A 23,100-nucleotide genomic window follows, 5' to 3' on the forward strand; every position below is an offset into this window, starting at 1 on the left:
GAACCGCGCCTCACTGCTGAGCGGGACGGGGCGGGAGCCCTTCCTCGAGGCCAGACCGGTAGACAGCGGTCCTTTCAGGAACCCCAACGCTTCCGCTTCGCGGACTCGGGCGCCCTAGACCAATGAGCGCACGGGGGCGGGTCCTTTGCTGCACGTCCTCAGCTTCCTGCCCAATTACGCGTGGCCCGAGCCTTACGCCAATGAGAGCTCGGGGGCGGGGCCTGTACAGGGGCAGGAAATGGCGGCGACTGCGGAGCCTGTGAGTAGGGGACAGAGGCGGGGCTTGGCTGTGGCTCCTCCTTCGCACGCCCCCCTAACGCTGTAGGTGGGGAGGGGTGTCCCCGGTCCTGAGCTGGTGGTCCAGACTTGGAGGCCAGTGCTGGAAGGGTCAGGGCCCCAGCATCTGATTCTTAGTAAAGAGGCCTTTCCCAATCTGCTTAAGTCTGCCTTTGTGGGAAACTGAGGCAGGCTCCTTCCCTCTGCCCCGATACCCGAAGTCCGGCCCAACTGGGACCCAATGCACCCCTCTTGGGGACCTCCCCTTCCCAGCTGCCCGCCCGCCGTCATCATGCCGTCCCTGGTGCTCCTGCTGCCCCTGCGCCTATTCCGGCTGTGGCCCCGCAGCCCCTCCACCCGACTTCTCACAGCCGCCGCAGGGCAGCGGTGAGTTGAGTTCCAGATCTTGGCGGTGTTGTTCTGAGATAGTTGTCTCTGTATTATATGTCAAGTGCCTTTAGAGGTTTGTCCCAGATAACCCTCACCTTCGGTGCTGGACACTAAGCATCAAGAGTTAAGAGCAGAGCCCCAGGATTAGATAAGTGTCAGATCAAACCCAGTGCTCTTTCCGTAGTTCTGGTATGTTGCCTCGCTTCACTGTGCATACTCTGGGAAAGGGGAGGTTGGGTACAAAGATTTAGATTCCTGGGCTGGAATCTGGAGACGCCCAATCAGGAGGAATGAAGTGGGGGTGGGGGGGGGAATCTGCCTTTTCCTTTTCCTTTGAGATGGAGTTTTCCTGTTGCCCAGGCAAGGCTCCAAACTCAATCTCCAGAGTATCTGGAGTTCAGGCACAGCCATCATACCTGGCCTGGAAATCTTTTTTTTCCCTCAGTACTGGCACTGGAACACAGAACCTCATGCATGAGAGACCAGGAAATCTTTTTTTTTTTTTTTTTTTTTTTTGATACAGGGTCTCATGTAGTCTAGGCTAGCCTCAAACTTACTTAAATAGCCAAGGCATTTAGCCAATGAATTTCGGACTTTGCCTCCACCTCTCAAGCGCTGGGATTACAAGTGGACACCACCTTACATCAAAACCTGCTATTTTAAATAAGTTTTCAGGAGCTGGAGAGATGGCTCAGAGAGACCCAGTGGTTTCTTTTTTGTTTGTTTTTCAGATTTATTTACTTATTATGTACACAGTGTATTCTGCCTGCATGTATTCCTGCAGGCCAGAAGAGGGCACCAGATCTCATTATAGATGGTTGTGAGCTACCATGTGGTTGCTGGGAATTGAACTCAGGACCTCTGGAAGAGCAGCCAGTGCTCTTAACCTCTGAGCCATCTCTCCAACCCAAGGACCCAGTTTTGATTCCCAGCATCAACATGACGACTCACAACCACACTCTTCTGACCTGTTGGGGGCACCAGGCATTCACGTGGTGCACATACACACAGACACTCATATACATAAAACTAAGTAATAAGTCTTTAAAGCTTTTTAGCCAGGATGGTGGCAGGATGGTGGTATGCATCTCCAGTCCCAGAACTTGGGAGGCAAAGGCAAGCTCTGTGACCTTAAGGCTAGTCTGGTCTGCCTAGGGAGTTCCAGGTCAGACAAAGCTAGTGAGGCCCTGTTTTTAAAAAAAGCAGCAGCAGAACCTTTTGGGTCTGTGGTGTAGGAGTCTGAGGACTACACTTTGAAAATGAGAAGTCTTGACCATTCCTGAATCACCCCAAAGGGAAGGGTAATCTGGGGGCTAGATGTATTTTGGGATTAACTTCAGTTCCTGGTGACTGAACTTAAGGGTGTGTCCCAGGGAGGAGAGCAGGACAGGGCAATGGTGCCCTGTGGTCTTCTAAGCATCTGCAGGTTTGGGCTTCTCTCCACAGGCCTGCTCCTACTAATTACTATGAACTGTTGGGGGTGCATCCTGGTGCCAGTGCTGAAGAGGTTAAACGTGCTTTCTTCACCAAGTCAAAAGAGGTATTGGTGTCCCCAAGGTGAGGAGGGAGGAAGATGAGATCTGAGCCAGACACAGGGGCACTCCAACTTCCTGGGATAGGTCTGTATCTCTAGCTGGTAGCATATTCCTTCCACTTGCATGGATAGGAGGTACTCAATATCCTCTGTGAGGAAAGAATCTGGCAAGGCCAGGGGTCCTTCTGGTGTGTCTCTTTTTCTTTGTTTTTTTTTTGTTTTTTTTGAGATAGGATCTCACACTGTAGCCCAAACTTTCAGTGGTCCCCCTATCTCCACTTTCCTAGAACTGGAGTCACAGATGTGAACTAAAGATCTGGTTGCTTTTCTTGCTTTTCTGAAAAGTACAGGAGCCTGTACTTTGTGATTCTCTGGCCTTTGGGAGGGATCAGCAAGCCTGTGAGTGAGTGGCAAGGTCTGTGGGAGTGATGTCAGTCTTTATGGGTGGACATCATCAGGATAGGTCCTGGGAAGGATCTGGAAAATGAGATAAGGGGACCCCTGTCTCACCCCAGCTGCACCCTGACCGAGACCCTGGGAACCCAGCCCTGCATAGCCGCTTTGTGGAGCTGAATGAGGCCTACCGAGTGCTCAGCCGTGAGGAGAGTCGTCGCAACTATGACCACCAGCTGCATTCAGCCAGTCCCCCCAAATCTTCAGGGACCACAGCCCAGCCTAAGTATACCCAAGAGACACACAGGTATCGTAGTCCTGACTCGTGGTATCCCCACCCTGAAGTCTTCCAGAGAGCTTCATCTTTCCACTGCTCTTTTGTTCTTCAGCAGCTCCTGGGAACCCCCCAACGCACAATACTGGGCCCAGTTTCGCAATGTGAGGCCACAGGGGCCTGAGGCAAGGCGGCAGCAACATAAACACAACCAGCGGGTACTAGGGTACTGCCTCCTGCTCATGCTGGCAGGCATGGGCCTGCACTATGTCGCTTTCAGGTGCCTCTCCGTCCTTCCTGGGGTACTGGGCAGAGGGTGGGTGAAGAGTGCTGTGGCCAGCCAGCCACAGCTGCCTATGACCCGCATACTTTGTCTCTCTCAAGCTAAGAACTTTGTGAAATCAGTCTTTGGAGCCTTGCCTTGCTGGGTAAAGGCAGCATTGCATGAAAGGGCTAAAATTGCTTCGTTTCTCATAACTTGAATGCTAATCTTTGGTGCTGGATGTTGGTGAGGCTAGAGTCATCCAAAATGATGCACAAGGAGGGCATAGACAAAACCCTGGGGTTCTCTCTCTAGCACGTCATAAAACAGGCATGGTGGTGGGTACCTGTAATCTCAGCACTCAGCAGACAGAGGCAGGAAGATGAGCAGCTTGGGGGCTGGAGAAATGGTTTGGTGATTAAGATTGCTTGCTGTTCCTATAGAGGAGCAGAATTCAATTCCTAGCACCCACATACGATAGTCCACAGCTGCCAGGAGATCTAATGCCCTCCTCTGACCTTCAAGCAAACCTGACACACATGACATACAGATATGCACACACATGCACACACACACACACACACACACACACACACACACACAATCTTTTCCTTTTTTAAGTTTAGTGTCGTCCTTGGCTACATTACTGAATTTGAGGGCAGCCTAGGCCACATTATACTCTGTCTCAATATAGAAAGAAAGCAGAAGGGAGTGAGGAGGACAAGGGCAGTGTGACAGAGACAGCCCTTGCTGACAGCTAGGGGCTCACCCCACTCCTTCATGCATGCTGTAATTCCAGATTTCTACAGCACAGAAACCCAAAGGATGGTGCCCACTGCCAGGACTGCCTAGTTCAGCAATGGAGATGAGAGAAACATGTCCCCTTTCTAATCTCCCGGGAAGGGCACCCCGATTTCAGACTTGTTTAACCAATCTTCACAAGCTAGCCAGGGACTTAGGGTACCACTCAGCCCTGCATTGACCTGGATCAGTTGATGTCCTTCCTCCCAACCCCCCGAAACAGGGTTTCTCTATGTATCCCAGACTGTCCTAAAACGCGTTCTCCTTCTGTAGACCAGGCTGGCCTCGAACTCACAGAGATCTGCTTGCCTCTGTCTCCCAAGTGCTGGGATTAAAAGTGTGCACCACCACCACCCAACTTGTGCCCCTTTCCCCCCAATTTATCACAGGATTGTCTGGTAGGAGGAGAGATGTGAAGTTGTGTGGGAGATTCTAGAGCCTGGTTGAGACCAGGGCTTCAGGGACAGCAGAATCTGGAGAACCAGGGTTAATTGCAATTCCCTCACAGGAAGCTGGAGCAGGTGCACCGGAGCTTCATGGATGAAAAGGATCGGATCATCACAGCCATCTACAATGATACAAGGGCGAGGGCCAGGTCTGTCACTGCTCCATCTTGCCTCGCTCCCTGCCCCAGAACCATCCGTCAGGATCCCTGCCCCATCTATCTTTTCTCCAGGGCCAACAGAGCCAGGATTCAGCAGGAGCGCCAGCAGAGGCAGAAGCCTCGGAACGGAACCTCCCTGCCTCCAGAAGGCCCCAGGATTGTGCCCCAGGACGGCAGCCCTTGAGGGGCTCACTTTGGTGGGACCCGCATTGGTTCTCTCTTTGCTGCTTGTCCAGGACTACACATTTCCCACAACACGTGCAATAAATTCATTTTCAGACTCTTGTCTGGCTCGGTCCTTCAGGTCACACATCTCCTCACCCTTCACCTCTTGGTGCAGCGACCCCGGAGCCCGGAGCCCGGCCTCCTGGGCGGTGCGTCCCCTTTCCCCTGCAGCGGCCGGAGGGGGCGTTCGGAGGGGACCAGCTCCGCCCCCGCCCCGCCTCCGCCCGCAGCCCGGTGGGGAGCGCCTGTTTAGGTCACATGAGCCTCCAGCCCGCCAGCCCCGGCCAGGCCCCCTGCCACCCTTGCGGTCCCTGCCGCCCGCCGTCCCCGCCACCACCACCGGCCGCCTGCCCATCCCGATCCTCCAGCCGCCGCCGCGGCGCTGCGCTGCGCTGCCTGCGCCCAGGGCTCGGGAGGGGGCTGCGGAGGAGCCGCCCCCCGCGCCGGGCCCCGGGTCCCCGCGCCCGGGCCCGCGCCATGGGGCTCTGGCTGCCGCCGCCCCCCGCGCCGCCAGGCTAGGGCTATGCGGGCCCCCCCGGCGCGCGGCCCCCACGGGCACCATGAGCCCCCTGCTCCGCCGCCTGCTGCTCGCCGCGCTGCTGCAGCTGGCCCGCACCCAGGTATGTGCGTCCACCACGTCCAGCTTGCCCGCCCGCGGTGCCCTCTCAAGGTTGGCGGAAGTAGGGAGGCGCCCGCTACCTCTACGGAGGGAATCCGCTGGTCCAACTGGGCATAAACCTGGGTGCCCCTCTATGCAGGCCGGCTAGCCCTAGCCCTAGCCCCCGGGCCACTCCCCCGCCCCACCCTATCCCCTGGGCTCCTGGGGGGCGGACTGCCTCAGTACCCTCGGAACCTCGTTTGCCTCCCACTGTCCTCGCTCCTGACCTAAAACAAGCCCAGCTCCAAGGCTTGGGGTTTAGTGCCACTTCCATAGTATGTCTGGTGGGTCTTGGGCCAGGGAAAAGTCCCAGGTGGCTAAGTGGACAAGGAAAATTAGAGCCGAGGTCCTGTGAACAGAACAATCTGGAAAGATGTCAGAAAGGAGCAAGAAACCTGACTCAGGGCCAGAGCACTTACACAGACACAGGACCAGCCCTTATAGAGTGCACCTTGGGCCCAGGTATCTTCTTTCCCACAGGCCCCTGTGTCCCAGTTTGATGGCCCCAGCCACCAGAAGAAAGGTAATAGTAGTTAACAATAACTTGACACCAGCCAGTACTAAGAGGGGTTGGCACATGCCCTGAGTTTATGTCCCTCATCTTGTGTGATCCCAACTCCTTTGGGAGATGCCATTTCTCCCAAATGAGGGAACTGAGGCAGAGGAAGACAAGGTTTAAAGGGAGGGTTGGGGTGGTGGTGACAGGGTCACAGAGAGGCTCCATGCTTGAAGCAGTGTCAGGAAGCCCGGTAAGAACTTAATCCATCTGGGTCTGCCCGCAGTGGTGTCATGGATAGATGTTTATGCACGTGCCACATGCCAGCCCAGGGAGGTGGTGGTGCCTCTGAGCATGGAGCTCATGGGCAATGTGGTCAAACAACTAGTGCCCAGCTGTGTGACCGTGCAGCGCTGTGGTGGCTGCTGCCCTGACGACGGCCTGGAATGTGTGCCCACTGGGCAACACCAAGTCCGAATGCAGGTATTGGGGCCTATGGGTCGTGTGTGTTGATGGGACAATGGTGCTCTGGGGCTTGGGTCTGCCCAGAGACAGATACACAGGAGGCGGGAAGTTCTGGCTGTTCTTCCTCTAGCCCATGAGTATCCCCTTTCTCTGTCTTTCTGCTGGCCCCCCACCACTCACGATCTCTTCCTCATTCTCCTGAGTACAGATCCTCATGATCCAGTACCCGAGCAGTCAGCTGGGGGAGATGTCCCTGGAAGAACACAGCCAATGTGAATGCAGGTGCCAGCCAGGACTAACTAGCATGAGGTGGGGGTATCAGGCATGGGACTGCACCATAGTAGAAGGGACCAGGTGGCTAAGAGTAGAGCCAGAAGTAGGCATGGATCCTGGGCCAAGGGAGCAGGAGGCTTGGGTTTCCTGACCCTCTCTTATCTCTCTCCTCTCTTCCTCTCTCTCCTTCTCATTTTTCAGACCAAAAAAGGAGAGTGCTGTGAAGCCATATAGGTGAGTTCCTGAGACTTGCTGCTGGTCCAGGAGAGAGCACATGGGTAGGTTAGGAGGTACACAAGTGAGCCAGGAGGCCGCAGCCCCTCTCTGCTTTCTCCTCTCACCTGACACCCCTTCCTTTTCATGCTCCCCAAATCAATGCATTCTGTGCCAGTCCTAGCTCCTGGGAAGACTCTTTCCACCCCAGACATGTCGCTTCTCCTCCTAGGGCTGCCACACCCCACCACCGTCCCCAGCCCCGCTCTGTTCCGGGCTGGGACTCTGCCCCGGGAGCACCTTCCCCAGCTGACATCATCCATCCCACTCCAGCCCCAGGACCCTCTGCCCACGTTGCACCCAGCGCCGTCAGCGCCCTGACCCCCGGACCTGCCGCTGCCGCTGCCGACGCCGCAGCTTCCTCCGTTGCCAAGGGCGGGGCTTAGAGCTCAACCCAGACACCTGCAGGTGAGGAGTCTATGGGGTGGCACATCAAGGCTGTGTCCTGGAGCAGGTCCAGGGGAGCCTGCCAGTGGGAGAAAGGCCAGGGAAGGAGGAGCCAGGTGCATGTGTTAAACATTTACTGCGCATCTGCTAGCAACCAGATCAGCAAAAGCACAGCTCAAGTTCGGACACACAAGTCAGACAGTGGGAGAGATGATGCCACCACCAGTAAAGGATGCTGAGCACTGTGATAGGGGCATCCGGTCTTATCTCTGAGCAATCAGCCATCTCCTGGAGTGGAACTAAAGAAGACTTTGTCCAATTTGCAGAGCTTTATGTCTTCACAGAAGCCCATTTGCTCTGCTCTATAGGCTGCGAGAGAGCAAGGGAGTATGGGAGCCCCATGTGCCTCTGCTTAGAGTGCTTAAGTAGCCCTTCTGTGTTCCATGGGGTTATGATATATGGGCCAGGCCCTGGAGGACCCCAGAGAGTATCAGGAGGAAACAGGGTTCAAAAAAGGAAAAAGAAATGCATTGAGAGGATTGGGACCAGACATAGAGGTATATGCCAGGAATCTTGGCACTCAGGTGGAGGTAGAAGGATTGGGAGTTCAAGGTCAACCTCATCTACAGAGAGAGTTTGAAGCCAGCTTGGGCTACTTGAGAAAACAAACCCACAAGAAGACAAAAAAGGAGCTTTGGCTGGGTATGGTGGTACACACCAGTAATCCCAGCACTCAGGAGGTAGAGGCTGGGTATGGTGGTGCACACCTGTAATCCCAGCACCCAGGAGGGAGAGGCTGGGTATGGTGGTGCACACCTGTAATCCCAGCACTCAGGAGGGAGAGGCTGGGTATGGTGGTGCACACCTGTAATCCCAGCACTCAGGAGGGAGAGGCTGGGTATGGTGGTGCACACCTGTAATCCCAGCACTCAGGAGGGAGAGGCTGGGTATGGTGGTGCACACCTGTAATCCCAGCACTCAGGAGGGAGAGGCTCGAGTGATTTTGAGGACAATCTGGGCTGTAGATCAAAGTGCTCTCAACAAACAATAATACCAAAGAAGAGCCGGGGATGTAACTGAGTTGGTAGAATGCTTGTGTAGCATGTAAGAAACCTTGGGTTTGATCTTGAGCACCAAATGAAACCAGGTATGGTGGCACTCAAAAGTTCAAGGTCATTCCTTGTGACATAGTGAGTTTGAAGCTAGCTTGGCCCACATGAGTAAACAGGGGCTGGAGAGATGGCTCAGTGGTTAAGAACACTTTCTGCTCTTGCAGAGGATCCAGGTTTGGTTTTCAGAACCCACATGGTGGCTCACAATCATCCATAACTCCAGTTCCAGAACATCCAATACCTCTTCTGCAGACACCAGGTGTACATGCAGTGCACACATATGCACTGCATGTGCAAACAAAACACTCATATATATAATAGAAAAGATATCATGCTGGTCAGTGGTGGTGTATGCCTTTAATCCCAGCACTTGGGAGGCAGAAGCAGGAGGATCTCTGAATTCAAGACCAGCCTGGTCTACAAAGTGAGTTCCAGGACACCCCAGGGTTACTCAGAGAAACTGTTTGTTGTCTCAAACAAACAAAAATGATACCATAAACAAACAAACAAACAAACAAACAAATAAACAATAGGGGCTGGAGAGGTGGCTCAGCTAGTAATATATCTACCATTTGAGCATGAAGACCTGACTTTGGATCCTTAACTCCATGAAGAAAGGTAAGAGAGATACATTGTAACCTAGTGTTGGACCCCCAGGCAAAGACAAAAGGAACTCTGGAATTTTTGGCCAAGCATCATAGAAGAATCAGTTAGCTTCACGCTTGGTGACCCTGTCTCCAAAGATTAAAATGTGGAGGGGGTGGAGAGAGGTGACTAAGAATGGCTGCTACTCCTGCAAAAGACTGAGTACAGATCCAGAACCCTCTTGGTTGAGGGCCGCAATTCCAGCTGCTGCAGCTCCCTCTTCTGGCCTCCTCAGGCACCTGTATACATGTGCGTATACAGCCAGACATTTATACACATAAAAGAGTAAAAAGAGCAAAATATGTTCTTGTTTGTTTTGTTTTTTAGACAGTGTCTCTTTACATAGCTTTGGCTGTACTGGACTCTCTGTAGACCAGGCTAGCCTTGAACTCATACATCTGTCTGCCTCTGCCTCCTAAGTGTTGGGATCAAAGGTGTACACCATACACCAGGCAAAAGGGATAAAGGTGGAGGATGATCAAGCCACAAGTATATAACACACACACACACACACACACACACACACACACACCAGCACGCCCCCCCAATTTTTTTAAAAGTTTTTTTATTTTTATGTGCATTGGTGTTTTGCCTGCATGTATGTCTGTGAGGGTGTCGGGTGCCCTAGAACTGGAGTTTCAGACAGTTGTGAGCTGCCATGTGGGTGCTGGGCACTAAACTGAGTCCTCTGGAAGAACAGCCAGTGCTCTTAACCACTGAGCCATCTCTCCAGCCCATTTAAGAAGATTTTTTTTTTTTAAATGAATAAATATAAAAGAAGAGCTTGGAGTTAAGCCCCAGCCAGCACTAATATCCCTCCCTCCACTCCCCAGGTGCCGGAAGCCTCGAAAATGACAAGATGTTTTTCAGACTCAGCAGGGCCATTTGCCTCATAGGCCCCATCTCAGTGGGAGAAGACAGGAGCGTAGAAGAACCGACTTGGACTGGGAGGAAGCTGCCCCAGGACCTGGACCTTTTAGAGAGCTCTCCTGCCAGCCTTTGTCTCCTAGCATTGCCATCTAACAACTGACAAGGAACCTCATATCTCCCCTTAGGGGGAACAGGGAACCAGCTCAGCCAAACACCCTGGTCTAGGGAGCATCTTCTGGCTGCTCTGTTTCCCCTCACTACAAACACTCCAAACCTCTGCAAATAATGGGATTTGGGCTCTGTTACAGTAACTGTGACCCCCGCCCCAATCCTGATAAAGAGTTGGAAGGCACTATCACGGCTTACTTCTGTCATTGTTTGCCACTCTCCAGGCTGGCCAGCTTGGGCAGGAAAGCATGCAACACTGCATCTGAGTCCTGCAGCTTGCCTTACTGTGCCAGTGGGGCCCAGGGCCCAACATTGGTTCCCAGGCAAAGCTACAGCCACAGATTCGTCACGTCTGTTACATGAAGTCTCTGCCTCTTACCCACCACAAAGATTCTGTCTGCCCTGGCCAGGAAAATTAAGGTGGGACCCAGACCTTAAGAGCTGTTTCCAGATGACTGCTGCCGTTGGAACCCTTTGGGCTCCAGACAAGTGTGACTTCCTTCACACAACAGGACGTAACAGCCATTTCCCTTGGGGCACATTTTATGATATTGTTCCCTGTGACTGCCCTTTTCATTTCTCAGTCTGGCCCTGTGGCTGCAAGGCCTCTTTTAAGAACCATGTCCCCCGCTCCCCCAGTCTCCTCCACCTGTACAATCCCTTGTACCCTAGGATTCATCAGCTGCAGCATGAGATAACTAACTATCCCACTCAAGCTCAGTGTCCACCCTTCTCCAGTGTCCTGGATAAAGTGGGAAGGCCAGCCTAGGTACCAAGGCTTTGTCCTACTACAAGACATTCAGGGGCAGAATTGACTTCATAGGCAGCCACCCTAATGAAGGGACTGATATCGAGTGTATGGTCATGATCTAGGTGGTACCAAGGCAGGAGCAGGGTAAACTGAAGAATTCCTGATGATGATGGCCACATACTTATTATCCATTTATGAGAGTCTCACTTAGCCCCGGCTGGCCTCTTCATGTAGTCAAAGATGACATAAATTTCAACTCTTCCTGCATCTACCTTCAAGTACCGAAATTACAGGTTTAGACCACCACACAGACTTATGTACGGCTGGGAATCAAACCTACCTATTCCTGCATGCTAAGCAACCACTACCAACTTCATCCCCAGCCCTGATGCTACTTTTAAACCTTTTGTTTTGTTTTTTTGAGACAATGTCTCATGTATCCCAGACTGGCTCAACGTTCTTTATATAGCTGGGGATGTCCTTGAACTTCTGATTCTCCAAAGGCATGGGACACCACACCATTTTTATTATGTTTAAGTAACTTTCTCAGTGGTGATACTGATTATCATGTTCTGCCTCCATGATGGTTAGAACCTGAGTGCTAAACTCTGAACCCACTAAGCTTCATCAGAAATGCAAGATGCTTCCCTTGGCTTCAAGTCAGCACCATGGTTATCTTGAGTACTCAGTTTTAGCAAGGCAAACTGGCCTGGGACAGGTATGAATTCACCTGACTCCCTAACCTAACTCAGGTTTGGCTGCCTCTGAATTTTAGGGTCCTTCGGTTGACAAATGTCCACTGGGTACTGGTAGACCAGGCCGAGCCAGGTCACCGCAGTGACCGTGCAGCGTGCAGCAACCAAAGATGATCCTGGATGCTGCCGACCACAAGACGAAAGGAGTCCATATAGGTCAGGGCCATGTGGAATGGGTGTCACAGGGCGCCCCACAAGGAGAACGAACTCGCTCAAGGTCACGCAGCCAGCCAAAAAGTGAAAGACCTAGGATTCAAATCAGGGCTGTCATTGCGAACCCTGGGCTCTTCCCACAGGAACCAAAGGCGTGCGGGATATGACCAGAGAAGTAAGCACGGTGCTGGCAAGAACCCCTCTGGGCACAGGTACTCATGCTTGCTTGACCATATCACCTCGGCCGGAAGTGCCTTCTTTTCAGAAATCATTTTTTTACCAAACCCGACAGGTGACCTGGGCGCCGGAAGTGACTTTATCCACGTGGTAATCCAGGAGGCGGGGCTAAGCGAGAAGCCCCACCCTGAGAGCGAGGCAGCGGGTTTCGGACGGTCCAATGAGGGCGGGCAGCGTGTCCCGCCCTGTAGCGACGAGGACGCGCCTGCGCAGAGGTGACAGCACGAGCGGGATTGGCTCCGGGGGCGCGGCGAGGAGGTGAGCGGGGGGCCACAGCCCGGGCTGGGGGATTCGGGTGCAGGAGGGCAGGCTGGGGCAGGTCGGGCCGAAGCGGGCCGTTATCCGCGTGCCAGCGAGGTATAGCAGACGAGGGAATTGGGGCTGGGGTCCAGTGTCTGGCAATGCCGCAGGGGGCGGGCTCTCACGCCGTACTGGGCGGAGCCCTGGGACTCGGGGCTGGACGCGGAACAGCGGCGGGAGGGACCACGGAGCTCGTGCGAGTGGAGGGCGGAGCCCAGCGGCCCGTGGAGGGCGGAGCGCAGCGGCCCGTAGAGGGGCTAGGACGGCCGGGGGGCGGGGTCTGGCGTTTAGAGGAGGAGCCGGAGCAGGTGGAAGGTGGAGCCTTGGGCTCGGAGACGGAGGGCGTGGGGTCCCAGGCGTTGGGGGCGGGGCTTCAGCCGGTGAGTGGCGTGGCACCTGTGCAGGAGAAGGGGCCTAGCATTGCCGAGGGCGGAGCTGCAGGTCAGGGGGCGGAGCCACGCTCCCTGAAGGGCGGGGCCAAGGAGCCTTGCGAAGAGCTAAGCCCAAGTAATGGCCCGGGGCGTCCACGTGGGGGCGGTCTGCGTGGTGGCCGCGCCTGGGGTCGCGGTAGACCGAGAACTCCCCCTGGAGAGATTGTGTGGGTGGAGCGGGCTCGGCGCCCGGTTGACTCGGGGCCAGTCTGGGTGCCCCGGAGGCCCCCGAGAGCTCAGAGCTGGGGGGGTGCCTCTGGCGGAGGAGACACGGGGCCGGGATGGGGTGTGCCTCCGGAAGACCGGGGCTCCCCAGAGCCGCCTAGCGGAGATGTGTGGGTGCCTCGGGGCCGGCCACCTGCAGCAGCCGCAGAGGTGTGGGTGTGCTGGACAGGAGGCAGCTGGGTGTGGCGCGAGTGGGGTCGTCCCGGGCCTAATCCGGTGCAACCAGATAGGGTTTGGACTTTGCGTAAAGGGGCTGGTGGGAACTGAAGAATGGAGATGGGGACCGGGAGGAAGGGAAGGTCTGGTATTGAGTAAAGGGGCGGGGCCCTGGCTGCTGTGGCCTCCCCTGACCCCCTCCCCTCGCTGCTGGGGTCCTCGGCCAAGCCCCCTTCTCACTGGACTGGTAAGTGTGACAGTAGAGCCCAGGGGAATAGGGTGGTGACAGTGGGATTCCCAGGAACAGGCAAGATACAATGGGGGTGGCATCCTCCTGATACTGACTGAAGTTCCATGACCCCCCCTCCTTGGTCGGGGGAGGGGAGCTGTGCCTACAGAGACATGAGGCTGAGCTGGGTCCTGACAGTACTGTCCATTTGCCTGAGTGCCCTGGGCACAGCCACGGGGGCCGAAGGCAAGCGGAAGCTGCAGATTGGAGTGAAGAAACGTGTGGACCACTGTCCCATCAAGTCTAGAAAGGGAGATGTCTTACACATGCACTACACGGTAGGTATCAGGGTGGAGGTTCTGGGGCTGTCAGCCTCTGGAGACCAGAAAGGACTGGGAATCCTATTCTTCTCTCAACTAGGTAGATGACCTTGAACACATCCCTCTTTGGCCTCCTTTCTATGATTCTACCTTGCTTCTCAGTTTACTCATCAGCTAAGTGTTAGCATGAAAATTACTGTACATTAGCTACCAAGGCATTGTCCCAACTTTTAAGGAGTGTAACCGCCAGTGCTGTGGTGACCATGTTGATGGGGTGGGGAGAGTGGCTGGGTGAAGGGGGTTTTGGAGTGGTCACCTCTCCTTACTGCTTTTCTGATGGTCCCACAGGGGAAGCTAGAAGACGGGACGGAGTTTGACAGCAGTGTACCACAGAACCAACCCTTTGTTTTCTCCCTCGGCACTGGTCAGGTCATCAAGGGCTGGGACCAGGGGCTGCTGGGGTGAGTCTGGGGTCCATGTTGCAGTGATCCAGGAAATAAGCTGTGGGAGGAAAGGCCCATTTGTGGGGCAAGGGCCTGGGTGTCTGACATGCTGAGCATGTATCATCCTGCAGGATGTGTGAAGGGGAAAAGCGGAAGCTGGTGATCCCATCTGAGCTGGGTAAGAGGCCCTTGGGGTTAGGGGGATTGTGTGTGTGTGTGTGGGGGGGCACTTAGATGTATCAAGTGGTTAAAGCCACTTCAGCTTCATTGGTCCCCACACTAGTCACTGTAGTACATGCCACTTCAAGTCTGGCTTGTGTCCCACAGTCAGAACTGGTAAGGCCTGTACTCAGCTGTAGTGTGACCCTCTAGACCTTTGGCATCCTCATCCTTCTCCATTACATCCTCCACTTCTGCCTGCTTATGGCAAGATCATCCTTTATGTGGGCTAGAAGGGAGCCTGGCCACAACTTACTTTGTGTCTTTATGTGTTTTTGACAGGGTATGGAGAGCGGGGAGCTCCCCCAAAGATCCCAGGTAATACCCATAACACCCCCACCCCATGACTCTCAGGGTCCCAGGTCCCAGTCTGACCACACTTTTCCCTCCAGGTGGAGCAACCCTGGTGTTTGAGGTGGAGCTGCTCAAGATTGAGCGACGTTCAGAACTGTAGCAGGCTGCAGAGGGGTAGGAGACCCCTGTCAGGGACCAGACTGCTTCCAAACAAAACAAAACAAAAAAACCTTTAAAACCCCAAGAGTGAGTCTGTGTTTCTTTGTGGATCCTAAGAGAATTAGGTTAAGACCTTAGCTTCAGCATTGGGGAAATAGCTCAGGGTGGGGCACTGGCCTAATATGAGGACCCCAACACACACACACACACACACACACACACACACACACACACACACACACACGTTGGATCCTCAGCATGGGGGGGAAGAGAAACAGCACCAGCCTCAGTCTCAGGTTTCCTGATAATTGCAGGGCCTTGAGCTATAGCCTCAAAGGCCTGGAGACCCTTACCCAGTGCAGCTAAAAACCCTTAAGATTGCTGGTAGCAGCACAGCTCCCCAGCCACTTGGCATACCAATCTGGGAGCCAGCATGGGTTATCACCATGGCTACATGGCCCACAGGAAGGCCTGTGGTCACCTGGGGAGCAGCTGAGCTGGTGACAATTGTAGAGCAGTGTGTCCCCCCTAAAAGACCAGCCAAGCCTGTTAGCTGCTCCAAAGGCGTATCCTAGCTTTATTTTTAAAGGGCCTGCGCCGCAGAATCAATATAAAAACACAAAAAGTCCCATCAGTTTAATAACAATAAAAAACCCCAAAAATGGAAAACTGAGGGCAAGGGAAGTGGCCCCTAGGCAGGGGCACGGGGATCCCTGCTCATGGCACCAGGCCTGGCTGCAGGGCCCCCGGTATTGCTGTTGCTACAAGGTTGAGGGGCAGCGATTGTCCTGTGGGAGCCATGGTCATCTGGGTCAGGACCCTTACTTCTTCTGGGGTGTGCTCAGCTTCTGCATGCCCCGGATCTTGTCCAGCAGGCCAGAGATGAAGGCCTAGATAGGAGGAGGCTGTTAGAGAGGCTAAGACCCAAGATGATAATCTGCCACACATACATACCCACCCTGAGGTCAGAGAAAATGACTTACCTCAGTGGGTTTGTAACAGTCAACTAACAGCTCCTGGTGAGGGAGAACAGAGGGAGTTCTTGGTGACGGGGGCTCACAGTTCACCTGTACCCTCCCAAGAGACCGAGGCCACTTAGGAACGTAGCTAAGTTAAGTTCCACGAGCCTCATTTTTCCAGAGGCGGAAGATGACCCAAAGCAAAGAAGGTATGGCACCAGGGCCGAGCTTCCCCAAGGGGCAGTGTCTCCAGGCAGCCTTCCACTAGGTGACTTCAGCTTACCTTGACTCTAGCGGCCCGGGTATCATCACTTTCCATGTCCAAGAGTTCATCCACGTCTATCTCTAGCTCTGGGATCTCCTCTTCCTGGGGTAGGGGTGGGAAAGAAGGACAGTGTCTCAGCCAGGAGAAGATGTGCAGAGGACTCCCTAACTCAAAACCAGACCAGCCTGCCTTGCCCAGCAGAAGACAGCTGCTCTGGGAAGGAAAACAGATCAGGTCTGTGCCAAGGCAAATTGCCCAATGAGGGGGAACTTCCTGTCCCTGCCAGTGGGCACCAGGGGCGCCAGACAGACAGGGCTGGGGACGTTGGGCTTTGAACCTAGCAGATGTGCCTTCTCAGCATCCAGGACCTCTAGCTTTCCAGAGCACTGGTGGGGCCAGCTGTCCCAGTTCATCACAGTCCCCTCCCCTCCCCCAAACACCTGTCACAGCTTCCTGGGAGTGAGGAGGAAGTGAAGGGTGAGGGGTCAGTGGGAAAGACCCATGCTTGATAAAGGGGAAACAAAGAGCCCATGCTTTGAGGAGGAAGGGGTACATCCCCCTCCCCAAGGGAGCAGCTATTCCACTAGGAGCCAGCTGCATTCCAGGGCTGGGCTAGGGTAGGCATTACAGGGCAACCCCACTCCTCCACCCTACCCCTGGGGGCCTGAGTCACCATCTGAACAAGCAGGGAGTCATGGGGTGGAGAACCAGAGCCGGGAAAACTGGCTAGCCCGTCTCCACAGACAGGCAGCATGGCAGGCTAGCCCACTAGAACAACCCAGATCCTTTCTACACTTGAAACAGTTACACTTGTGCCTTTCAACTAGTGTCTCTTCTAGCCCAGACGAGACTAACCAGATTAGACCTTTCACTGTCAGCCCAAGCTAGACTGCTTCCAGTCCCAGACCGGGCTATCTATCCCTCTAAGCTTGGGGATGACACCATGTCTAACCCGGGGCAGTACCACGAAGGACGCAAGGTCCGAGGTAGCGGGGAAAGGTAGTGACTCAGGTCAGGCAAGGAAAACCACACACTGGGGAGCGGCTAGTGTAAGAGCAAGCAGCCTTGCTCCCACTGACTGATAACAGACTGACGGTGGGGTTTCCGAGCAGACCGACTTAGGTCCGATTTTAGGGTATCGGCACGGGGTGGGGAGCACACCTGGCAGTCGTAGAGACGCGTGAGCTGTTCTAAGATCCACTCCTCCAGGTTGAGGCGCTTCCGTAGCTCCTTGCGGTCGTACTTGACGGTGACCTTCCCTTGCCGTCTCACCGGGCCATCATCATCGGCGCCCCCCGGGCCTTCGCCTGCGGCCCCTGGGGGACTCTGGAAGTAGACGCGGGGCCCCGTGCTCCCACTGCCCGGCCCGGGGGCCGGGGCAGCCAACGCCGCGCCCCCCGCGGGGCCGCTGTCCGCCATGGCGGCCGCCGGGGCCACGTGCGCGCTCGGGCCCCTCCCTGCGCCGCCGCCTCCCGGACGCCCGCCGGCTGGCTCCGGGCCGCTGGCTCCGGTTAGCTCGCGGGCTCCGCTCCGCGCGGCTCCGCGGCGAGGGCGGCGGCGGGGGCGCCCGGGGGCAGCTGCAGCATGCGGAGCCCCCGGGCTTGGCCTGGCCGCGCCCCGCCCCCTCCCCACCGATCCGCCCGCCCTTTGTCCCCCGCGGCCGCCGCCCGAGCCGCCGCCGCCGCTGCCGCTTTCTCTGTCTTGCTCTCTTCCCCCGCCCCCCGACCACACCCCCTTAAAGGGCCAGCCGGCTTCAGGCCCCCTCTCCCCAACCCCGCCTCCTGAAAGGGGATAGGGGAGGATCTAGTTTGCAGGGTCCGGGGCTGTCGGTCGGCCCCCCTTAATTTAACCTCTGGCCCCAAACCTAGACTTTCTAGGTGCCTGGTGCCTGGATCTGCACGCCCGCCAGGACCACAGTCCTCTTCTGACCCTGACTCATTCTGTCACTGAGGCCGAAACAGAGGCGGTCTAGGCATAAGGCCGAGTAAGCGCAGATCCGGTGAGGAACGTGCAAGACCCTTGGTCAGCAAGGGGCGAGAGGACTTCCGCGCGCGGGCCGACACGTGGACGGGGCTTCCGGGGATGGGGGAGTGCAAAAGCGTCCAGGAACTGTCCAGGTGCCGGGACTCCCTACTTGGTCAGGTCTCACGCCCCTCAAGGAGGAGCCCTGGGTGGGGGCGCGGAGAGTTAGCCCTCTGGCTTACAATAGCCAGGACCCCAGACGACCACCGCCCACCGGCTGAGATGGCGGCGCGCGGGGCATTGTGGGCAATGTAGTCCACGGCTCGGCGACGCTGCCCCTCCCAGCTAGCTGCAGAGCCCGCTGCGAAGCGCAAACTTGTTTGGGACGCGCCCCTCCGGGATGGCTGGGTTGTGCTGGGCGCGGCCCTAAGCACCCCGCAGCTTGAACGTGTGCAAAGGAGGAAACTCGGGTGCAAAGAGCTAGCATGTGGGGGAACCGAAATTTACGATGATAAAGGTAATAATAGCGGTTGACCCCAAATAAGCGTGTATCCGGACCCCCGTCAGTCAGGCGTGTTCCTCTGTGAGGGCAGCGAGTTAGTTTTCCCAGCATCTCCTCCTTCACACTTCAGGAGGCCACGTTCCTTCCTTCTTTCGTTCTGTCTGAAGCTTTAAATTGTCTCATTCATTCATTTCTCTGTCTCTCTTCTAGACAGCGAATTTTGGTGGCGGAGAGCGCTTAGGACTTCGTTTGCTAATACCCAAACTTGGGACAGCCTGCTGCTTATCAAACCTACAGGTCTTAGGAAACTATCAAGTCCCTACAGAGCCCCAGCCCCTAAAATTGTCAGATTCAGGCAGACAACTCCATCGTATAGGTTAAACAAATGACCATAAAAGAATGATGGACTTTCTTTTTTTTTTTTTTTTTTTGGTTTTTCAAGACAGGGTTTCTCTGTGTAGCTTTGCGCCTTTCCTGGAACTCACTTGGTAGCCCAGGCTGGCCTTGAACTCACAGAGATCCGCCTGGCTCTGCCTCCCGAGTGCTGGGATTAAAGGCGTGCGCCACCACTGCCCGGCTAGAATGATGGACTTTCTTTAAACAGGAAAATCCGTGGAAACTTCAATTGTGACAACACAGAGTTAAGTCATAGGCATAGGGCTATATAAAGGGGGACCTGGGGTTTTGAGCCAAGGCTGTGTGACCCCCCCCCCCCCACACACACACACACACACACGCACACTATGGTAGAGTCTACTAGTCCCTGGCCCAGCCCCAGCCCCACCCCATTTCATACCCCCTAGCGAGGTTGGATAGCACTTTTAGGGATGTCTCTATGGTTGGCTCACCCTCTTCAGTCCCAAATAGTCTCAGGATTACAGGGATAGCAGGTCCTAGCCCCTTATGGACATCTTTTCTGTAGATGCTACAAAGAAAAAAAGCCTCTTAGCAGGCGGAGTTCAGAGAGGGTAAGTTTGGCCCAGGGTCACACATATGGTACTGCATCCAAACTCAAACTCAGGACTTTGGGCTACTTATGCCTCTCTTTCTCTCTCTCTCTCTCTCTCTCTCTCTCTCTCTCTCTCTCTCTCTCTCTCTCTGTGTGTGTGTGTGTTATGAATGTTTTGTTTGCACATATGCCTGTGTACCACCCTGTGGCTGCAGAAGTCAAAAGAAAGCTTTGAATTCCCTGGAACTGGAGTTACAGATGTTTGTGAGATACCATATGGGTGCTGGGAATTGAATTTGGGTCCTCTGCAAGAGCAAGTGCTCTTAACTGCTAAGGCTCTCTCAAGCCCCCTTGATGCTATTTTTGGAGAGCAGCCACAAAGGCTAGGGATGTAGGTCAGGGGTTGAACATTTGCCTAGCATATGCAAGGGCATGGGTTTGATTCCCAGCCCTGTAAAAATGAGATAAAGGGAGAGAAGTCTGGGGAGGTAGCTCCCTTGGTGTAGTGTTTGCCTAATATGCACAATGCCTTGGGTTCAATCCCCAGCACCATATAAATTGTTTGTGGTGGTGCACAATTATAATCACAGTTGTGGAGGCAGGGGGATTGGAAGTTCAGGGTATTCTTGGTTACTTAGTGAGTTCGAAGCCAGCCTGAGATACATGAAACAATAAATAAGTAAACAAATAAGTTAAATGAGAAGTCAGGTTAGGAGTGGTGTTTGTGTGTGAGAATGGGGGGAGGGGCGGTGCGCTGCTTAGGAGGAGACCGGCTTAGGGCTGATCCCCCTGTTCTCAGTAGGGGAAGCACTGGAGTAAGCTGATCTTCCCTCCCTCCACAGCCCATTGCCAGACATTAGCTCTCTTCAGCTGGCCTGTGGGGCCAGGGAGGCTGGCTCCTGTTATCACAGGGTAGGCAGGCAGTGACATACCTATCCAGAGTCTGACCTCTTCCATGCCTGAAATAAGGCGAGAGTCACTTTTCCCAGTACTATAATCCCTGCGTGCCCCACTCACCACACCAAAAGCATCGTAGCTCTTTTTGAACCCCAGCATTGGTCTGTACCTAGAAGGAACTCATGGATTAGAGATACTTTAATGGCTCCTAATGCCCAATGGCTACTATGAGAGCGGAGCCTATGACTCTGAAGACCTTCAGCTCTGCCTCTGCCCCCAAGATGATGATATTGAACACTGACTTTTCTGGCCTTTGACCTTCGTGGTTAATGTGAAGGTCTCCAGTTCAGTTAACATGCCAGGTCCTTTCAGGGGCATGCTCATCCTGCTTTTCCCTCTGGCTACCTCCTGTGTCATCCCCAAGGCATCCTCATTTTCCTGGGGCTGGCTGTTCTGTTTGTCTTGTCCTTTCCTGTGACTATTCAGTGTGAGAAGAAAGATGGGTATGCTGGCCTGCAGCCTTCTTAGAACCTGGGCTGCTTGTACAGAACCCTAGCCTTGAAGCATAAGAGGTTGGGTTCAAATCCCTACTCTGCCAGGAAGTGGGCAAATCACTCATGTGCCAGGAGCCTCTTCCAGGAGCCAGAGGATCCTGACCTCTGTGTGACCCAGAGCTCAGGCTCTGGAGCCTTTATCCGGCTAGGCTCACCCACCAATCCTCCGGTGACTGGAGTATGTGCCTAGCCTCTCATCCAGCCTCATGCAGTAGCTTCCTTTTCCCATGCTCCACCTTTCCCAGGGGGATGTGGCCCCCTCCCACCCCACGAGTGTAGCTAGGGATGCTTACAGCACCTCCCTGAAGCAGAGGCCCTGGGGAGGGACCCATGGGCTGAAACCAATCCCTTAATCGAGGATAGAGGCCTGAAAGGCTGCCTTCGTCCCCCCATTATTGCTTGCCGAGAAACTATTACCATTCCAGGGCTGGAAGAAAGTGACCAAGGAGGAGGAAGGAGCCTTCTAATGGGGGCTGCCTGGCCTCAAGAGATTAGCAGTGGGGAAGAAGAGGGCCTGGCCCAGCAAACAGCTTCCATCCTGTTTTCCAAGGACCTGCTTCCAGAAGCTTCTGGGAAGGTCTCCTGCGGAAGGCACAGGGCCTGAGGTTCAGGCCCTGACTCCAGGTCCTCCTAACCTCAGTGTTGGTGAGCAGGGTCCCCTGTGCCAGAGCTCACCGGAGTCTGTGTTCTTTCCTCCTTTCCCTCTGACGTTCCCACAGCTTTCTTCCCCAGCTTATAGAGGGGGTGTATGTTTATTCTGGCTTGCCGACTAGCTTCTGGACAAGGGAGTGTGAGTCCTGGACTTGAACCTAAGCCTGTGGGTACAGAGGCCAACCTCCACCCTGATGGTTCTGTTCTCCGAGGAGGTTGATGATCTTTGGAGCACTGAAGGGGTATTCCTTTTACAGCCTTTTTAAGAGAGGAAGAGGATCACAGTCCTGCACACCCCCTCCCCTTTGTCTCTAACAGAGCTGGGAGCAGAGGCAGGAAGTCAGAATGAGGGTTGAAATCCTCTCAGGAAGCTGTGTGACCTTGGGCAAGTCCCTTCCCCTCTCTGGGCCTCAAATGGAGATAATAATCACATCACTGCACAAGGCCGCAGCCAGAGTCAACAAGACTCATTAAGTTTGCCGCCATTATGGTGGGGATTTGGAGAACTGCCAGTGCCAGGCAGGGCTCCTCTTGAGGCCTGAGAGCCTGGGGCAAAGGCGTCTGTAGGGAAGCTCCTCCTTGGCTGACCCTCCTCCCCCAGAACCAGCTCCAACTCTTTCTGGGTTTCTAGGTGACTTGGCTGGCCCCTCTGGATGAGTTCTACTTTAAACCTGCTGCTGCTGCCTCCTTCGTATTGGGGGGGCTCCCACAGGGGCCCCCAGGCAGGAGCCCCCCCCCCAGCCAAGCCCTGCGGGAGGGGCTGCAGCCCTCACCCCTGCCGGTGCCCATGCGCCTGCCCCATCCGTTCCTCCGATCGCTGGAACACTGATTTCAGGGCACCTGCTGTGGGCCAGGCACTGCACAACCCCTCCTTTGGGGACACCCACGAGGCTTCTGCCCCCTCTGGGCAAACAACCATGCTTCACTTTGCAGTTTTCAGCTAGGAGACTCCACAGAGACTAGCTCCCATCACAGGGTCAGCAGCGCAAGAACAGAGCCAAGGTTTTCTCTGGAAAGCCAGGATGCCTGGGTCCTCAAAGGAGGTGGCAGGCTCCGGGCCTCCAGGGCTAGGGACGGGGGAGGGGCGCCTGCCGGCGGGAGGCCCATTAGCCAGCTAAGTGCTCCCTGGGAGGGGGGACTGCGCTGCAGCAGGAGGGGGTGAGGCGAAGTGAGGGCATGCCGGTGAAGTGGGATGGAGAGAGATGGGGTGACGTTTTCTGAGCTCAGTTAAGTGCGGCAGGAGCGGGGTGGGGTACAAAGCTCTGCGTCCCCCCACCCTATTATCTCCCTCTTTTCCACTTGGAGCCCTCGACGGGCTGACCTTGGCCCATCTTAGGCAGCTCTAACACCCGTCCTACCAGATGCACACTCAATAGCTCCGTGGCCCCAAGCTCTCTTCTTTTACTCAAGACCCCTGAAAAATAAAGCCCTACTGAGCCGGCCAACAAAGACCCTCCAAATCTGCTCCATCCTTCCTCTGGATGCAGTCGCCGCCCCGACCGCCAGGGGGCGCCGCCGCGGACCGGGCGGGCCCGACACGGAGGGAGGGGGCGGCACCGCCCGACGGGGCGGAGCTAGGCGGG

The 23,100-nt window shown here is 55.2% G+C and overlaps 5 protein-coding genes across 12 annotated transcripts; 4 read left to right on the plus strand and 1 right to left on the minus strand.

Annotated features, from left to right (window-relative positions):
- Window positions 1-174: 174 nt before the first annotated feature.
- Window positions 175-4,814, plus strand: Dnajc4 (DnaJ heat shock protein family (Hsp40) member C4). Of its 3 annotated transcripts, none has more exons than XM_059248668.1 (7): window positions 192-259; window positions 550-663; window positions 2,113-2,206; window positions 2,716-2,900; window positions 2,983-3,147; window positions 4,439-4,525; window positions 4,607-4,814. In XM_059248668.1, the coding sequence occupies exons 1-7, from the start codon at window positions 201-203 to the stop codon at window positions 4,716-4,718; spliced, it is 816 nt and encodes a 271-aa protein (XP_059104651.1). In that variant the 5' UTR covers window positions 192-200; the 3' UTR covers window positions 4,719-4,814. The 3 variants fall into 3 exon arrangements, with proteins under 3 accessions (XP_059104668.1, XP_059104651.1, XP_059104659.1); XM_059248676.1 differs by having other exon boundaries at window positions 2,986-3,147; XM_059248685.1 differs by lacking the exon at window positions 550-663 and having other exon boundaries at window positions 175-259.
- A 460-nt stretch (window positions 4,815-5,274) lies between these two features.
- Vegfb (vascular endothelial growth factor B) lies at window positions 5,275-10,293 on the plus strand. 3 transcript variants are annotated; one of them, XM_059248696.1, is made up of 7 exons: window positions 5,275-5,379; window positions 5,898-5,940; window positions 6,200-6,396; window positions 6,587-6,660; window positions 6,853-6,885; window positions 7,097-7,332; window positions 9,902-10,293. In XM_059248696.1, exons 1-6 carry the CDS (start codon window positions 5,320-5,322, stop codon window positions 7,308-7,310), a joined length of 621 nt encoding a protein of 206 aa, XP_059104679.1. In that variant the 5' UTR covers window positions 5,275-5,319; the 3' UTR covers window positions 7,311-7,332; window positions 9,902-10,293. The 3 variants fall into 3 exon arrangements, with proteins under 3 accessions (XP_059104679.1, XP_059104690.1, XP_059104686.1); XM_059248707.1 differs by having other exon boundaries at window positions 6,302-6,396; XM_059248703.1 differs by having other exon boundaries at window positions 5,276-5,379; window positions 7,198-7,332.
- Window positions 10,294-12,126: 1,833 nt separating this feature from the next.
- Window positions 12,127-14,863, plus strand: Fkbp2 (FKBP prolyl isomerase 2). 4 transcript variants are annotated; one of them, XM_059248722.1, is made up of 6 exons: window positions 12,127-12,260; window positions 13,513-13,681; window positions 14,012-14,124; window positions 14,238-14,284; window positions 14,608-14,643; window positions 14,718-14,863. In XM_059248722.1, exons 1-6 carry the CDS (start codon window positions 12,163-12,165, stop codon window positions 14,777-14,779), a joined length of 525 nt encoding a protein of 174 aa, XP_059104705.1. In that variant the 5' UTR covers window positions 12,127-12,162; the 3' UTR covers window positions 14,780-14,863. The 4 variants fall into 4 exon arrangements, with proteins under 4 accessions (XP_059104705.1, XP_059104709.1, XP_059104719.1 ...); XM_059248726.1 differs by lacking the exon at window positions 12,127-12,260 and adding an exon at window positions 12,285-12,359; XM_059248736.1 differs by lacking the exon at window positions 12,127-12,260 and adding an exon at window positions 12,718-12,809.
- On the plus strand, window positions 12,366-13,233 carry LOC131897716 (translation initiation factor IF-2). Its single transcript, XM_059248719.1, has one exon. It carries the CDS (start codon window positions 12,404-12,406, stop codon window positions 13,223-13,225), a length of 822 nt encoding a protein of 273 aa, XP_059104702.1. The 5' UTR covers window positions 12,366-12,403; the 3' UTR covers window positions 13,226-13,233.
- Window positions 14,864-15,399: 536 nt separating the features above from the next.
- Window positions 15,400-17,588, minus strand: Ppp1r14b (protein phosphatase 1 regulatory inhibitor subunit 14B). The gene is given in 5 exon segments (XM_059248739.1): window positions 15,400-15,668; window positions 15,762-15,794; window positions 16,021-16,104; window positions 17,164-17,552; window positions 17,555-17,588. Coding segments are annotated over 5 exon segments (609 nt in total). The 3' UTR covers window positions 15,400-15,599.
- Window positions 17,589-23,100: the final 5,512 nt, after the last annotated feature.

The sequence above is a fragment of the Peromyscus eremicus genome, chromosome 1 (assembly GCF_949786415.1).
Source record: "Peromyscus eremicus chromosome 1, PerEre_H2_v1, whole genome shotgun sequence".
Taxonomy (NCBI): domain Eukaryota; kingdom Metazoa; phylum Chordata; class Mammalia; order Rodentia; family Cricetidae; genus Peromyscus; species Peromyscus eremicus.

Coding starts and splice junctions, on each gene's coding strand:
- Dnajc4 (XM_059248668.1), top strand. CDS start 201: ATGAGAGCTCGGGGGCGGGGCCTGTACAGGGGCAGGAAATGGCGGCGA. Junction 260..549: donor TGGCGGCGACTGCGGAGCCT/GTGAGTAGGGGA, acceptor TCCCCTTCCCAG/CTGCCCGCCCGCCGTCATCA. Junction 2,901..2,982: donor TATACCCAAGAGACACACAG/GTATCGTAGTCC, acceptor TTTGTTCTTCAG/CAGCTCCTGGGAACCCCCCA.
- Vegfb (XM_059248696.1), top strand. CDS start 5,320: ATGAGCCCCCTGCTCCGCCGCCTGCTGCTCGCCGCGCTGCTGCAGCTG. Junction 5,941..6,199: donor CCCCAGCCACCAGAAGAAAG/GTAATAGTAGTT, acceptor GTCTGCCCGCAG/TGGTGTCATGGATAGATGTT. Junction 6,661..6,852: donor CACAGCCAATGTGAATGCAG/GTGCCAGCCAGG, acceptor CTCATTTTTCAG/ACCAAAAAAGGAGAGTGCTG.
- Fkbp2 (XM_059248722.1), top strand. CDS start 12,163: ATGAGGGCGGGCAGCGTGTCCCGCCCTGTAGCGACGAGGACGCGCCTG. Junction 12,261..13,512: donor TCCGGGGGCGCGGCGAGGAG/GTGAGCGGGGGG, acceptor CTGTGCCTACAG/AGACATGAGGCTGAGCTGGG. Junction 14,125..14,237: donor TGGGACCAGGGGCTGCTGGG/GTGAGTCTGGGG, acceptor ATCATCCTGCAG/GATGTGTGAAGGGGAAAAGC.
- LOC131897716 (XM_059248719.1), top strand. CDS start 12,404: ATGCCGCAGGGGGCGGGCTCTCACGCCGTACTGGGCGGAGCCCTGGGA.